The sequence below is a fragment of the Leiobunum rupestre genome, chromosome 4, assembly GCF_980474605.1.
Source record: "Leiobunum rupestre chromosome 4, qqLeiRupe1.1.hap1, whole genome shotgun sequence".
In the NCBI taxonomy this organism is placed as follows: domain Eukaryota; kingdom Metazoa; phylum Arthropoda; class Arachnida; order Opiliones; family Sclerosomatidae; genus Leiobunum; species Leiobunum rupestre.
The window spans coordinates 72,762,259-72,779,401 of record NC_143387.1 but is presented as its reverse complement, the minus strand read 5'-3'; the positions used below and the strand labels follow the sequence as shown (position 1 = coordinate 72,779,401).

The 17,143-nt window shown below is 37.1% G+C and overlaps 1 protein-coding gene across 1 annotated transcript in view; it reads right to left on the bottom strand.

Moving 5' to 3' along the window:
* Positions 1 to 235: 235 nt before the first annotated feature.
* Positions 236 to 17,143, bottom strand: part of LOC149948978 (uncharacterized) — a 134,550-nt gene continuing 117,642 nt past the window's right edge. The window contains exons 2-3 of the mRNA XM_090172877.1: positions 1,147 to 2,512; positions 236 to 1,002 (exon numbers count right to left, since the gene is read on the bottom strand). Coding sequence (XP_090029003.1) covers positions 885 to 1,002; positions 1,147 to 2,512 — 1,484 coding nt within the window. The 3' untranslated portion in view covers positions 236 to 884. The remainder of the gene's footprint in view (positions 1,003 to 1,146; positions 2,513 to 17,143) is intronic.

Genomic DNA, 17,143 nt, shown 5'->3' with positions numbered 1-17,143 from the left:
AATCTTACACTTGGAATATAATAGTACACTTATGGAACATGTACATTTATACAGCACTTGTACACTTATGGAACATAGCTGTACACTTATAGATCTAATTTTTACAATTATAGCTATACATTGTCTGTTTTCCAATCAATGGTAGGCTTATTTAAAATTATTTTGGATATTGCTATGAGTATATAAAATAAATAATTCCAAATTTTATCACTGTTTTTATTGACAAAATTCTTCGGTAAAATGATTTTTGGCACTTTTTTCAGTCTCCTTTAATTATTAAAGGGAATATAACCTCAGGTATTTGGTGTGGAACACCAACGCTTGCAGCTCTGGCCGCTCTTGCCTTTGGCTTTAAAAATGTTTGGCGCCACTGTACAGGGACATTTGAAAAATTGAAGGGGTCCTCTATAAAGATTGCTTTGCAGGTTATATTCCCTTTAAATACCGTTAATTTAAATTAAACTTTTTACATTTTCCCCAAAAATTAGGTGAAACAATTCAGAAGATATGTTTGAAAAAATTACCGTTTACACAGTATCAAGAAATACGAAATTGATAAATTAATTTGATTATTATAATCTTTTATATTTATTGGATGGGATCGAAGAAATGGGGGTGTAAGACCCCCCCAAAACGCGGAATTTTTCGAATAGTCGATACACCAATTAAATATGACGTTAAACTGGAACGGATAGTTTCAAAAGTAAATATTGGTGGTTTTTTGCTTTTGATAGTTTTGGCACTCACTGCTATAGTTGGTGTCTTGAATGATCGTCCCTTTGTTCAGCTCACCGAATTTCAAATAAAACGAATTCGTCTATAGATTTTTTTTAGTTTAGTTTAGTTAGTATTAGTTCCTCGGTATATCGATATAGCTATTTGTCTTACAAAATATTGTACAAATATTTCGAGTGTGAATTATAGTCGGCTCCGGTTCCGATCGCAGCCGCCGCCATTTTCCCTAGTTGCGGGCCGTCGTAAGGACATCCGTCATGTTTTGTTCTGGAAGACAATCAGAGTCATGACAGATCCGTTTTAGGCCACTGATAAAGTGGGCTATTTAGTCGCGTTTTTTTTCTTAACGCGATATCGTATAGGGATACGTTTTCTCTCTCTTAAGCTAAGGTATCTGGTATGGCCGTGTACCTGACTGAGGGCGGGTCTCTGAGTAGCAACGCCTCTTTGGGGAAGTGGACGCATTTCTTGACGCACCACATCGTGGCGAAGATGGTCCCTAAGACGACGACGAACCCTCCGAAGATGATGGAACCGAAGACGCTCGAGTGCTGCTGAGACCAGTTGGCGATACTGGTGACCGGGTTGTAAGCGGAGTTCCCTCCAGCGATGTCCGATTCGGGGCCGCCAATCTGATGCGGGTGCCAGTAGGCCTTGTAGCTATGGACGTTGTATCGATCAACCGTGTTGTCCTCTTCGCCCGGAGCCATGATCAAAGGGGATGACTGGTTGCCGATGTCCAGGACCATTACTTGTTGAGTTCCGTTCAACGCTTGCAAGAGCGCCGCCGACGGTAACAGCGGTGATTCCGGGGTGGTGTCCGAGTCCGAATTGCTCTGATTATCGCGATCGTGTACCATGACGACGGTGTGAAGACACCATGTCGTTCCGGGTACATATTCCCTGGCGCAGGTCCCTCTGGTGACCAAAACGCACAACTGATCGCCTTGCGTCCACGCCACTAGTCTTTTAGTCAGCGAAGGGCCGTCTAGATGGTCTTCCATGCCGGTTTGTTTCAACAGTACTTGAGTCCAGGACCTGGTGGACAGGTCGAACTGCCACACTTCCTCCATGTCCACTCCCAACTTCCACAGCCAAAGGGAATCGTCCGAGACCCAAGTGACGGCTTCCGTGTGCAAATCAGGCCACGCGTCCCCGTCTTCTTGCTGGTTGGCCACCTGATACCAGGATACGTTGGTCGAACTCGTGGTCCACAAGGAACCCAAACTTCCTCGGGAAGTATTGGTCGGCGTTTCCAAGAATAAGTACAAGAGTTGGTTGCTGCCGTACCAGGTCACGGTGTGTTTGAACGTTTCGTGCGTGATGAAACTCAGCATTTGGAGTATCTCGGGCGTTTTGGCTCTTTTGTACCATTTTCCTTTCTCCGGGTTTAAGGAGTACAGCGCGCTCTGGGCCAAGTCCATCAGCAAAAGGGAATCGTTGTGACACCAGACTGCGGTTCTGTTCCCGGAAGGTCCGGGATACCTCTTGCCGACTCGCTTCCATTCCAACTGCGGTATTCTGAAGAGATAGGTCTCTTTGCGCCCCATGACCACCAAGTGGCTGCCTGATTGACCGCACGTGACTCTCCAGGAAGAAGTGTCCGAGGAATTAGAGTTAGGCAGCGGGGAGACGTTCCAAGATCGGGCGGTGAAGTTGTACCACCAGAGGTCTCTGGCTCCGACGCCCCACAAGTTTCCCCAATCGTCCCTCCAGCCGGACAGTGGCCTCATGTCGCAAGGTACCTCCGAGTAAGGACTGTTCGTTTCCGAGGTTTCTGTAGGAAGAACCAAGAATAATTTTTGTAAGTACGAATCACTATTAAATTTAAAATATTTTTGCAGTAGGTAAACATATCTTAGACTCTGTTAAAATTTTATATAATACTTTAACGAAGACGTAATAGAAAGCGTACAAGGGAGTCTAGATATACTTCTGTCCAAACAAAGTATATCGTCGTCGCGTACTCTGCTTAACTCAAAAACGGAACAAAGCATTAAAAGTGCTGCCGAGAGCTCAACTCTAATCAGACAATAGGGAAAGATAGTCCTTTAATTTTAACATGTTGTTAGAAATGTGACATTTTTAGGAGTTTCTTTTACTTAAGGGTATAATTTGAAATTTTAAGCTCTTTGTTTTAAATATTGTAAGCCAATTCTGTAATTCAAGTAGGCAGTAGACTAGGCCTGGTTTTTTTAAACTAAGATTTACACGTATTCCCAAAGCTGTGGAGTGCAAATTGCGAGGGGTCCGACACTCGTCTACAATGCGTACGAAATTTGAAAATCTTCACATCTTTCGTCCAGATTTGAAGATTTGACCGAAATTTCATAAATTTACAAAATTTGTAGAATTTCCAAATTTTATGTGTGATTTAATAGGGATTTGAAAATTTGGATGAGATTTGATAGGAATTTGGAAATTTTAACGAGATTTGATAGGAATTTGGAAATTTTAACGAGATTTGATAAGGATTTGGAAATTTTCATGAGATTTGATAGGGATTTTAAAATTTTCATGAGATTTGATCGTGATCGTCATTTTAATATTTCATTAATTAGACTGTTTTTCGAAAATCTATAGCTCTTTCGAGCTCGGTTCACATTTATCTCATTATCTCATATCGACCGTTTTCGTCAAAGTCTAGTGTTAACGCGACTGTACGTGAGGGTAATACACACAAATCCTTAGGATTGTGTGTAAAAACGAGCGAACAACTGAGACAAAAACCAAAAGGGCCAAAATTCAAGGTCGATGTATAGGTGGGTGAAGTAGAACTACGATTTATACAAAAACAATGCTAGACTAAGTTGAGCGCTCGAAGTTGATGGTAGAAATCCCATTTGTTTTACAAATATGTAGTATGTGAACGAACACTAGGCAAACCCTATAGTAGATCCGAAGGCCGACCCCATTGACCCACCCTCGGACCCACCCTATAAAGCCGAGCTCTTATATTGCCTCGGATATCTTAGCGAACGCGAAGAGCATTTCGCTGCGATTTTTGAAAATTTGTAAATTTTGAAGATTTCTTAAATTTCCCATAGAAATTTATGAATTTTCTCAAGATTAACTAAAATTTCAATTCAAATTTAAAATTTTTTTGCAAGATTTCATAAAAATTTGCGCAAAACCATCAAATTTCATAAGATTTATTAAGTTTGAGAAATTTGTCGGAATCGATAAAAATTTTAAAATTTGCCAAAACATCTGAAAAATTTTAGAAATTTGAAAAGATTTTCTAAAATTTAATCAGAAATTTGAAATTTGGAAATTTTCAAATCACTGGCGTGTACGAAATTTGAAAGAGTGTCGGACCCCTCGGCAAATTTTGTTCTTACGCGTGACGGTGTCTAAGCCAGACATTTCATTGTTCTTTCACGACGAACTTTTGATTTGGATACGACTTTGCGTGATAATTAAAGTTTTATTGAGATCCATTTTTAGAATGACCACACATTTTTGCAGCTATCAGTAATTATTTGGATTAACTGACATCCTTATTGAACATAAGTATAATATATAATATACATATTATAACATAATTATGTATCCAATCGAGCTCGGGAGGAAAAATCTACATGTTAATTTCCACAGGAAAATCAAGAGTTAAGGTATCCGTCGCCATTTTGATTTTTAATTTATTTTTTTTAAACAATCAATGGACAATACAATTTTTTTTTAAAATAAACCCCCGCTTTTCGAGAAACATTGAGAATTTATGGTATATTTTCAAAATCATAAATTACGTTATTCTATCCAATATAGGTAGAATATAAAGAGCCATTATGGACTTGACGATGCACCTCATTTTTATTGGCCGACGAAACGTCGCAGAAATAGTAGAAAATCATAAATAAGCACCTATATTACGAAATTTCCAAAATTCTTAGTGCCGTGGGCAATACGACTAATAAATAATGAAGAAAACTGACGAATATTCGTCAGTGGAATAAATAGCATATTTTCGGAGCAATTCTAAAAAATAATAACGGGGCCCGGGGAATTATGGGGTTTTAAGGGCGGGGGAGATAACCTAACCTACTCTGGTTTGTATTTACTCGGTTTGTATTTACTCGATTTTAATTTACTCTGAGGCCGAAAACTGCATTATTTTAAAGAAATTCATTTTAGTGAGACTTCTTTCCTTACCCAAAATCCCCTTAAATTTACGTGCTTCAAGGGCTCAAAACGTGGAAAAGGAAAATAATCCACTATATTTAGCTTTGTTGATTAAAAACATAAAAACTATTGAAAATCAATACATTATAACTGAATAGCAAAAGTAGTAAGACTACCGACGTGTACCCTACTATCTATCAATCTATCAAAATGAATAAATACGACCAAATTTGCTCTGTATATTCTACCTATATTGGATAGAATAACGTATTTTTTAATTTTGAAAATATACCATAAATTCTCAATGTTTCTTGAAAAGCGGGGTTTATTTTAAATAAAATTGGTTTGTCCCTTGATTGTTTAAAAAAAATTGAATAAAAACAAAAATGGCGACGGATACCTTATACTATAATTGTACCAGTTTTCGGTCTAATTGTAAGAGTTGTTGTTACTGAAGAATAGGATTTAGAATTACCTTCTACATCGTAAGAGATTGCTACGACATTATATATAACCATAAGTAACATAATACCCCTAAGTATGACACTTGAAGCCTGGCTTATGCATTTTTTCTTACTACATCCTTTCTTCACCAAAGATAAATCAGTGAAACGACTAACAACTCTGTAACCCGGAAGTTTAACACTCTTTGTGATTTGAATTTTTCTATTGGTCCTCCAAAAGGAGTCAGAGTTCAAATTTAGCCAATCATATCCCTTACGAAAATGGAGGATCATAATTTGATCCAAATTTGATTTAATTTATTGGATCCAAATGTGATCAAAAATTGGACAGATCAAACGGGGATCCAATTACAGTTGGATCCAATTTTGTTATATCACAATTTTATACATATTATAATCCAATGAGATTGGATCAAAGTGGGATCCAATGAGATTGGATCAAAGTGGGATCCCATGAGATTGGATCAAAGTGGGATCCCATGAGATTGGATCAAAGTGGGATCCCATGAGATTGGATCAAAGTGGGATCCCATGAGATTGGATCAAAGTGGGATCCCATGAGATTGGATCAAAGTGGGATCCCATGAGATTGGATCAAAGTGGGATCCCATGAGATTGGATCAAAGTGGGATCCCATGAGATTGGATCAAAGTGGGATCCCATGAGATTGGATCAAAGTGGGATCCCATGAGATTGGATCAAAGTGGGATCCCATGAGATTTGATACCCGACTGGATCTAATGATATTTGGATCCGGTCGGTATCCATTGAGATTTGGATCCTTTCGGCATTCAAAGAGGTTTGGATCCAATTGGGATCCAAAGAGATACTTTGAAAAAAAGGTAATTTTGGTGGCAGGAATTATAATTAAATAACTTTAACAGCAGATACTACACTTTTCACTTAGCCGTGAGAGTCACTCACAGTGTAGCACATGTGACAATTAACCATAGTGAAAAGGACGAGCACTGTCATAGAGGAAAAATTTGTTAGATACATACCAAATCATGCCAAGAAACGGTAAGAAACAATAAAGAAAAGCTAATCCTTAGGCCAAAAAGCTAGGAAACCTACAAAACCTGTCAAAAGACGTCTACTTTGGCCTAAAATGAAGAAACTGACCAAAAAATGGCACGTGCATCACGTGCTCAAAACGCGGTAAACGAAAATAATTGAGGTAAATATAACAAAAATTAACAAAATCAATGAATTATATCCCCACCCAAATCCCTTGTTTTTCCACCTGGTTGCGCTTAGATGGTAGATTAAATAAAACAAACAAATGTAATTGGCCAGAACCGAGTGACGTCACTGTAACTTTGGGAAGGCTAACTATTAGAGAACCGACTAGAGGCTACCTTTTATAGCATTTTTTACTAACCTTGGGCGTTACTGACTAATCCACCAGTTTCAAATCGGCGCGTGGTCCATTACAAAAATCGTTCTAGTTACATTCTGATTTCTATGCTGTAGAGTTTTATCGAAATGTTGCCAGTTTTTCGATAAATTTAACTATTGAAAAATATATATATATTTACTGAGATCGATATTGTTCTGGCGGTCTCGCCAGACATAAAAAGTAGTCATCTAATCTCCTATCACCTTCTATAATTATGTTTATACCATTGAGTTAGGAATATTTACTCTAGATTCTTGAACACTCAATTGATATCCGCTATGGTGTCTCGGTTGGGACCAATTTCTAGAAACACTTACGGCGGCTATCATTTATCATTATACGGTGCCGTCATCTATTTTAGAAATAATATATTTAAGCCACCGGCTTAAGTTATTCTCAGTGTTTCTAACCGCTGGCGGTACATGACGACACCGTACAAGATTCCATACACGATTCCAAGAAAGTGTCCCGGCGAAATATCAATTGGATACAAATTTGATACAATTTTATTTGATCAAATTAATTTGGATCAAACTTGGATTCAATTCTTAGTTAAGAGATTTTTTGGATCCAAATTTGATACAATTTTATTTGATCAAATTAATTTGGATCAAACTTGGATTCAATTCTTAGTTAAAAGATTTTTTGGATCCAAATTTGATACAATTTTATTTGATCAAATTAATTTGGATCCTACTTAGATCCAATTCTTAGTTCAGATTTTTTTGGATCTAAAATTGATACAATTTTATTTGAACAAATTAATTTGATCAAATTAATTCGGATCCTACTTGGATCCAATTCTTAGTTAAGATTTTTTGGATCTAAAATTGATACAATTTTATTTGAATAAATTAATTTGATCAAATTAATTTGGATCCAAATTTTATCCAATGCTATTTGATCAAAACAATATAGATCAAACTTGGATCCAATTCTTAGTTAAAAGATTTTTTTGATCCAAATTTGATATAGTTTTATTTGATCAACTATATTTGGATGAAACTTGGATCCAATTCTTAGTTAAACGATTTTTTGGATCTAAATTTGATACAATTTTATTTGATCAAACCTATTTGGATAAAACTTGTATCCAATTCTTACTTAAAAGATTTTTTGGATCCAAATTTGATACAATTTTATTTGATCAAATTTGGATCCAGTTTTTAGTTAAAAGATTTTTTTGGATCCAAATTTGATAAAGATTATTTGATCAAGAAATAGTTGATCCTTATTTGATCCCTTCAGGATATAGCTTCATACAAATTGGATAGTAAGGGATAGTACTCCAAAAAAATTTCGTCTGTTGGGTAACCATTGTACTGTCTACGAGCACGCGGCGAAAACGAAATGAGTGCGCCTAAATACGCATTAAGCCTAAAAATGGCGGTATTGGTAATGGGTTAAATTATTTCATGGCGCGGCTACCGAGTGGCGCTATTTAGAAATTTTTTAGCGTCACTATGAAGAAAGGATTTAGTAAAAAAATATCCCAATGTCCTACTTAGGGGTATTATGTTATTTATGATATAACTCAAAACACTTAGATTTTTATTATGCTTAGTAAACTACAATAAGAAGCGGGCTATATTTTATAGCGGTGGAGTACATATGTTTTGATAAAATCAGCGTGTAAACACGTACGGAGGGGATGTAAGCGAAACTTTCAGCGGAAAGTATTACACTTGTGCTATACAGTGTATCAGAGTTGACTTGTGCTATACAGTGTATCAGAGTTGACTTGTGCTATACAGTGTATCAGAGTTGACTTGTGCTATACAGTGTATCAGAGTTGACTTGTGCTATACAGTGTATCAGAGTTGACTTGTGCTATACAGTGTATCAGAGTTGACTTGTGCTATACAGTATATCAGAGTTGACTTGTGCTATACAGTGTATCAGAGTTGACTTGTGCTATACAGTGTATCAGAGTTGACTTGTGCTATACAGTGTATCAGAGTTGACTTGTGCTATACAGTGTATCAGAGTTGACTTGTGCTATACAGTATATCAGAGTTGACTTGTGCTATACAGTGTATCAGAGTTGACTTGTGCTACACAGTGTATCAGAGTTGACTTGTGCTACACAGTGTATCAGAGTTGACTTGTGCTACACAGTGTATCAGAGTTGATTTGTGCTATAAAGTGTATCAGAGTTGACTTGTGCTATACAGTGTATCAGAGTTGACTTGTGCTATACAGTGTATCAGAGTTGACTTGTGCTACACAGTGTATCAGAGTTGACTTGTGCTACACAGTGTATCAGAGTTGATTTGTGATATAAAGTGTATCAGAGTTGACTTGTGCTATACAGTGTATCAGAGTTGACTTGTGCTATACAGTGTATCAGAGTTGACTTGTGCTACACAGTGTATCAGAGTTGACTTGTGCTACACAGTGTATCAGAGTTGACTTGTGCTACACAGTGTATCAGAGTTGACTTGTGCTACACAGTGTATCAGAGTTGACTTGTGCTACACAGTGTATCAGAGTTGACTTGTGCTACACAGTGTATCAGAGTTGACTTGTGCTACACAGTGTATCAGAGTTGACTTGTGCTACACAGTGTATCAGAGTTGACTTGTGCTACACAGTGTATCAGAGTTGACTTGTGCTACACAGTGTATCAGAGTTGACTTGTGCTATAAAGTGTATCAGAGTTGACTTGTGCTATAAAGTGTATCAGAGTTGACTTGTGCTATAAAGTGTATCAGAGTTGATTTGTGCTATACAGTGTATCAGAGTTGACTTGTGCTATACAGTGTATCAGAGTTGACTTGTGCTATACAGTGTATCAGAGTTGACTTGTGCTACACAGTGTATCAGAGTTGACTTGTGCTACACAGTGTATCAGAGTTCCCGTTTGTGAATTTAGAAAACATGAAACTCACTTGATGAAATACCGTCGTTAAGATTATTTAATATTAAAATGAAATTTACGTGTAGCGCCACGCTGCGGCTTTTATTCTGAACATTAATTTTACCGCGCCTAGTTTGTGACGTCATTAACTACGGTTTTTTCAGAATTTTTCCCACTGCATCTGGTAGATTACATAGGTCCCACTATCCTACCAAGATCATTCTTGTAATATCCTTGCTAATTTAGCACTTGCTATAAAGCACGTGTTTTTGAAACCAAGTAGGCACTCGCGTACAAAATTCAGTGGTAGAATCTCATGGTAACGGAATCAGTACCGTCCACATTTGGTATCCAACCCTAAACTCAATGTTGGGGATAGCGGCCAATGATAAATAACGTGTAGTCAATGACGTCAATCACCACGCTAAAATTCAAATTGTTTTGGCGTTCTACTAATTACTTCTAATTAACTACGAAACGGAAAGCAACGAAACTTTATATTTGGGAATCTTAAATTTACGCGCTTCGTTTAATAACAAAATGAAATTGGTAACGAGAAATTTGCAAATCTTTCTTTAATATTTAGAGGATTATAAATATTTCAAACTTTTCGAGGATACGAACTATAACTTGTTTTATACAAAATTTGCTCCGCAAGAAAATTGGGCAAAAATGAAGGGTCGTTGAATACGGCTTCAGAAACGATTCGATGTTTAACCATGTCATTTCGTAAATGCGTGCGAAAAATAAAAGCTCCTTTGAAAAAAATCCAATCTAGTTTTGCTGCGAAAAGTCTCTTTTTCGATGTACACTCGACAACGACGCTATATTTCCCAATATGTTTTCCGGACTAAGATATAGTTTGACTTTAAAGTGTCGTCCCTCTTCAACTTTATCTTCTTCGAGTTGAAAGCTGATTTAAGAGATCGAGCGATGTATAAAAACCTTTATAAAGGATGATACTCAATCTTATATCGTCACCCCCTCCCCCGTTAAGTATACAATTTGGCGACATCTACATTTACAATATCGAACTAGTGGCTCTTAAATTCGTCCGCGAGTCTCTATATTTGACTGATTTAACAGTTGCTTGACTGCTCCGTTTTTTCGAATATGAACAGAATCGTTTCTTACATATTTCGCCGCCGCGCGTCACTAATATCGCCGAAAAAAATTAAACTAAGCACGAGGCCTGTATCGAAAAGATCGAAGATTAAGCCCTGTCTCAGCCTGAGCTCCACTTCGATAGACAGATACTTTTTTGTTTGAAATGTGTCAGCGACTTCAGCCTTTTTCGCATTAGACGTTCTTTCGACCCGATGTTTGTCGAATTTTAGCCCATCTTTTTGCTCGACAAATCAGATAGGGTTGTATCCTCGCAATAATTTTAAAAATCGGTAAAAATAGGAATTTGTGCTCGAGTCACGTTAAGATAAAATAATTGCCTATTTCTATTTTAGCATTAAGTTATAAAAGCGTGTTTAAGTTAAATGTCAGTTGCTGAAAATTTCATTCCAATAATCTTGTGAAAACTAACTTCCCGCGGGAGAGAAGTCGACGGAACAGACGACCTTATGACGTAGATGATGTAATCCTTCACGAGGCATGGGTCACGAAAATTTCAACCACTGTTTTTCGCAAATTGGCCTACGAGATAAAGCTATTCTCATTAATATTGCGAACTTTTTTAATTCGACCTAATTGTCATCAAGAGTTCTTGTTGTCATTAATATTGCCCAGTATTTCGAGGAGGAAAATTCCGTCTTCGACAAAAGTGAATTTAGTAGCCAAGGCCAATAAATATTTTTAACACTGAAAATTATAAAATAATTATAACAAAATATTTTAACACAGAAATTTTAGATTTGGGCTACGCAAGGCAAATATATATGCATAGGAATGGTCAGATTCTGATTAATATTAAAATTGTCTGTTAATTATTTTTGAATAATTAATTCTAACATTGTAAGTTAAGTGTAAACTGAAACATTTTTACAATAAACTTCTTAAAAATTTAATTCCAATTACTTTTTTAAGCTTTGAAATGCAATTTTTCTTTATTAGCCACTATTTGCCTCTTTGGCCAATTTTACACTATTTGCCATTAGCCTGGACTTTCCTCCAAAGAGTTAGCTTTTTAGGAACACTGATATTGCCTCCATCCATTCCAATTTTGGGATATTTGGCATATATTAATAGTATTAAATAAACTTTAAAATTCAATTAAAATTTTTGAATTTGAAAAATATTACGCATTAATTAAGTCTATGACGTATTTAAGACTTTTTCATTGGTTACTACAAGGATTGTTGACGGAAAACTCCGCTGGTCGGGAAGAAAATCTGTAGTGTGAAAGGGGCTTCGACTTTTAAAAATCTTCCTTCTTCTCATCGAAGAATTTTTTTATTCGTTTCTCTTTCCTCCCCTCTCCCGCTTGTGCCCCCCCCCAAAAGGGCGTTTTTTGAGGGGCCACTTTTCTTGTCAAAGAGGTGATTTCGAATATCGACTCTCCATTTTTTAAAAAGGGTCTTTTTCGTATTTTTAGTGCCCTTGGTGGAATGAAGGTGGCGCCAAAACGATTTTCGAGCTTTATGGATACTCGTCCGAGCACCCCGTCCCCCATTTTCTTTTTACAATTTTTTAAAACATATTCTGACTGAGAGTATTTTACATATTAAAATAATATATTCAGTTTTTCTTTCTAAGAAGCTTTCTAAGACGGCTGCCTTCCCCCCCCCCCTCCTGCCTGAGAGAGTCATCTTTCTCTTCTTGGCTTTCGGGGACTCGCGGGTTTTTTTTGGATCAAGCTATTACTAAAGCCAGACTCTCAAGTCCGGCTATTGCGGTTCAATAGCGAGGTTCAAAGGAGCTCTTCAGAACGATTTCAATGCTAGTTCATTCTAGCGCTTCCATCTGATTCTCAGATACAGTGAGTTATCTGTCCTGAACGAATAATCATGTTAAATATAATAATAATCAGCTAGGCTAATACCCAAGGCACCACCTTAGGCCTAAGTCATAGCGACTTTTAAAGCCATTAATTCAGGTGGCCGGGTTACAATGCGTACTAGAATGGTGGCAAGCCCTTCACGCCCAGTGCCGGACTTAGAGATCCTGGGCCCCTAGGCAGATAAGGAGTCTGGGCCCCTTTTAGAAGTATAGTAAATTTTGGTAATTGTAAAACAAAATCTTCAACGCAGTTCAACCTAGCAATTTCTAAAATTTTAATTAAGATTGATATTATAGGTTCATGCCTTCGTTAACGGTACTTAAGGTCACTGTAGGGTCCCTTCCAAGGATGGGCCCCTAGGCCTCGGCCTAGGTGTACCTAGGCGGAAATACGGCCCTGTTCACGCCACACGAGCCAACAGCTCCCTACATTCACTATTACCGTTAATCTCCATTTATATTATCAGTTGAACTAGGTCAATATGGTAATTAGATATTTTAAACCCGAAACTAATCAGAGTTCAGAAGCTTCTCAGTTATCGATTTTACATATTCCCGATTTTCGAAATTTTAATAACTGATTATTTGGAATTGTTTTCCATAAGAATTAAATATACTAAACGTCAGTTAACTATTCGGATAACCGAATGTGGTCAGAAGAATTATATCTCAGTCGCGTGACCCTGTCGGGATGACAAAAGTCGGTTTAAAATTAGTTGATTAGTGACTTTAAGCTGTCATATAGTTAGACCGCTAGGCTACGGTTTGAACCTGTTTCGTTTCAAACACACGTAATTTAGTAATATATAAATACGGTTTGTTTAAATTTGTGCAAGTCACGGTCAAAATCCTCTAGCTAATTAGTTTATAAACCAGTTCGGTAAACGTGGCCTAAAAGCTGGCTTACCGTACTACCTTTTATCATGTGGTTGCAAAAAAAATTAATAGGCCATTCGTTGTCAAGCTTCCGTCAATACTCACTCGTGGTGCTACAGTCTAGAACGAAGAATGTTAATTTATACTTGAGGATAATGACTGTTAACCATTACAAGTTTTAAAGGGAAGGGAAAACTCCTTTAACCAGTGGGGACTCTGGGGAGAGAAGTTCTGATTTTTCACCCAGTGCCACAAGCTGTGATTGAACCCGGCAGCGTTGCCAGGCGTACCATAATTATGGTACACTTCAATAATTTTACTTCGAAATCTTGGTCGTACCATAATTTTAGCCGTGTACCATATGGTACGCTTTTATGCAATAATTTCCTTAAGTTGTACCATATTTTCAATAATTTTTACATAAATCGAATGTTATGATATTAATTCATGTTCAGCCCCATACAAACAAAATTGCCTGGAGCTGTAACCAAAGATAATTTAAACTCGTACCCTAGATTCGAATACTGGGAGCTTTCACATTGACGATTTTGTTACGAAGCGTTTACCCTTTTCCGGCATGTGACCTCAGAAAAATCCGGCTCCATTGGTTGCGGCACGGCCAACTTCGATCGCTATATAGCGTGGCAGCGCGTGATCGAAGTTGGCCGTGGTTGCGGTAAGGCGCAAACCATGGAGTGAATTTTTTCTGAGTTCCGGCGGGAAGTGGGTAAACGCTATCGGCAACGCGCGAGAGAGTGATTTCGAATCTAGGGTACGGGTCTAAATTATCTTTGCTGTAACTCACAACTAAAGTTACTAAACTCAGTTTGCGGCAGTTCGTAGTTCTGTTCTAATCAATAAACCGGACCCGGTCTAAATCTGCTCTCGAAAGTCTCAAATGATTTGATTAATTTCATTGTACTGTTAAAGGTAAGAGCGGGTTTTTATAAAATGCTCTCGCGCTTAAATATTAGCTCGTGGAATAGAACGATATAGCTCGTTACATTCAAATTTTTTTTTTAATTTGAATCCAAATCACGTGAAATCGAAATAAAAACATTATCTTACAAGTTATTTATTTATTTTTTCCCCGAAACACAAAACCACCATTTCTGATATCTGTGCTATTTTCCGCGCGGCCAGTATTTTTTAAAGCGCAAGTAGAATACCAAGCAGACATAAATAGTCATTTTTTTTTGTTAAAAACACAACGGAAAAAAAAGGAAAAAAGAAAACAGTAGAAAGGACTGCCAACTTTTATCTTTCTGTATATATCATAGAAATCTCATAGGTAACTAGAATGCTGCCGCCTACGGCCGAGCTTGACGCCAGTTCGCCTTGAACCATCAGCCAATGAGAGGCCGTAGAGTGGTTCCGCCAAGGAGGATAATAATCCTCCTTAGATCCGCTACTATAGCGGGAGATAGGAGACGTCATTCTCTCTGGTGACATTAAATTCTTGGCAGAACCACTCTTTGAGCTCTGATTGGCTGAGATCTGGCTATCGTCTGCCACGGCGTTGGCCCATTTGCCAGTTACACAGCAGCATTCTAGTTACCTATGAGATTTCTATGGTATATATATTTTTTCTTTTTCTTTTGTTTTTGAGTATCTGTGTCAGGGTGTGTATGGTGCGAAGACCTAGTTGTCATGTGCACCAAAATAAAGTTTATTATTAAAAAAAAAACACCGACTTCCGCCTTAAAATCTTTAAATTGGGTGGTTTTGACTCATGTTTCATAAAGAAAATAATATTAAAATTTTAAATAACTAAACAGGTTCTTTGAATACGGCCTATAAGAGGAAATGCAATAATTTTTTCAAAAATTCAATAATTTTCGATCAGGGGTGCAATAATTTTCGGTTTTTGACCTGGCAACGCTGGAACCCGGCTTCTCTTGCTGCGAGGCGAAAGCGTTAACCCCACCTTTCTAAACTGGATACCCCTATCTTCAGAATGGGAAATGGAAATTTTCTACTGTACCAATATGTTATCTTTAATAATGGGGTAGTGGATATCCTTCATCATTTATCCGAAAGGATAGAGTACCTCTTAATTAGAAAATTTAGTTAATTGAGAAACTTTTTCATATCGATCTACCGAGTGCTTTCTGATATATTTGGCGATACGCGTAATATTCCTCTTGAAGACGAAGACAAGGTATCGCGTAAAATTGGAAGAAGCGCCGCAAAAATTTGATGAATTGCCTTTATTAAGAAACCCGAAGAGGCGGAATAAAGCGGCCTCGAGAAAAGGGGAAATGAGCTGAGGAAGGCGGAAGTGCCGGAAGATTACTTCCGGTGACGTAGACGGAAAAATCCCCACTCTTTATACCCGTTATATATTTTCCTTTGGGGGGGATTGTCCATAATTATCTATGGGTCGAAACTCTCTATTTTTGGGATGATGGATACCGTAATGGTGGTATATAATGCGGAATGGTGTTCCTAATTATACCAGAAATATTGGAAAGGCATTATGAATAATAGATGGTGATAGCAATGCGGCTTCATATAATTTGTGATTTATTATTACAATCGCGATATCAACCTAAGCTCTAGGGGTATCATAATGGATAATGCTATCTAGATGTTAGGTCTATTTGCACTAACCGAACATTTCAGTTTTACATTTTTGGTTACCACCCGATGTTCCGGTATTTCGACAACTTGTTGGACTTATTGAAGGGAAGCTTTTTGAAAAACAAATGGATTTATGACCCAGGCTCTTTTTTTAAATGTGCAAAATATTTGGTTACATCAAATATTTCGATCTATATTAGAACTTATAAATGTTTTTGCGTTTTTCCTGATCAAATAGTCAAATATTTGTAAATGTTGGTAAGGATTATTTCGTACCTCAAATAGTTTTCGAAATTGGTCGAATAAGCGCTCAGGTTTTCCCTAAATGTTTCTTCCTTAAAAATCATCTTCATCAAACATGGTGTGCTGCTGCAATCGCGAAAATGAGGAACTGCTTTTGCTGTTCCATTTTTTAGAGGCCTGCACGTGTACGCAGTTATTTGTTAGTGTTAGGCCTCTTATTAGGGGTTTTGAAATTTCTTTACAACAGCTAAGTAAAGCTAAAACTAAAAATCTAAAAGCAAATGCCTCAAATTATTTGCTATTCGGAATTTGTTTCTAGTATTCGATCGCTTAACTAGTCCCGCTTTTTCATGAAAAATATTTGACCAAACTATTCGACGCCTCAAATTTTAAAATATTAGTATTTGACTAAGCTAGAAATAAAATATTTGATATTCGATCTGAAATTTTAATACAAATTTGCCTACTGCAAAACACACTTTATTTTGAAAATTGAGATCAAAAAGGTGTTTTCACTGATATTTATCTCCATCAACGTAACTTGGTAGTTTAACTACTATAGTGAGTTGCAGGCTAAGAAAGACAAAATATATAATACAGTCGGCGCAAGGATACCTCAGACCATTTCCGGCCAGTCGACCGCGCGTAATTTAAATTTGACCACTTTACAGTCAATTTCAAATTTCGTGAGTTTCATCGTTTTTTCGCGCCATCTAGGAACCGAAATTGGAATCTATTTTTTAATTTCATGTTGTCATGAGTTTAATTACTGAATGCAGCTAAAGGTTCGATAATTGAAGCTCCAAATATTTTAAATAGCTCAAGAGGTTACTATAAAAAGCATGATAAAGGTTTATTGTTAACATTAAAGAGAAAAATATAATTTTAAACGTCTATAGCTCATTAAGACAA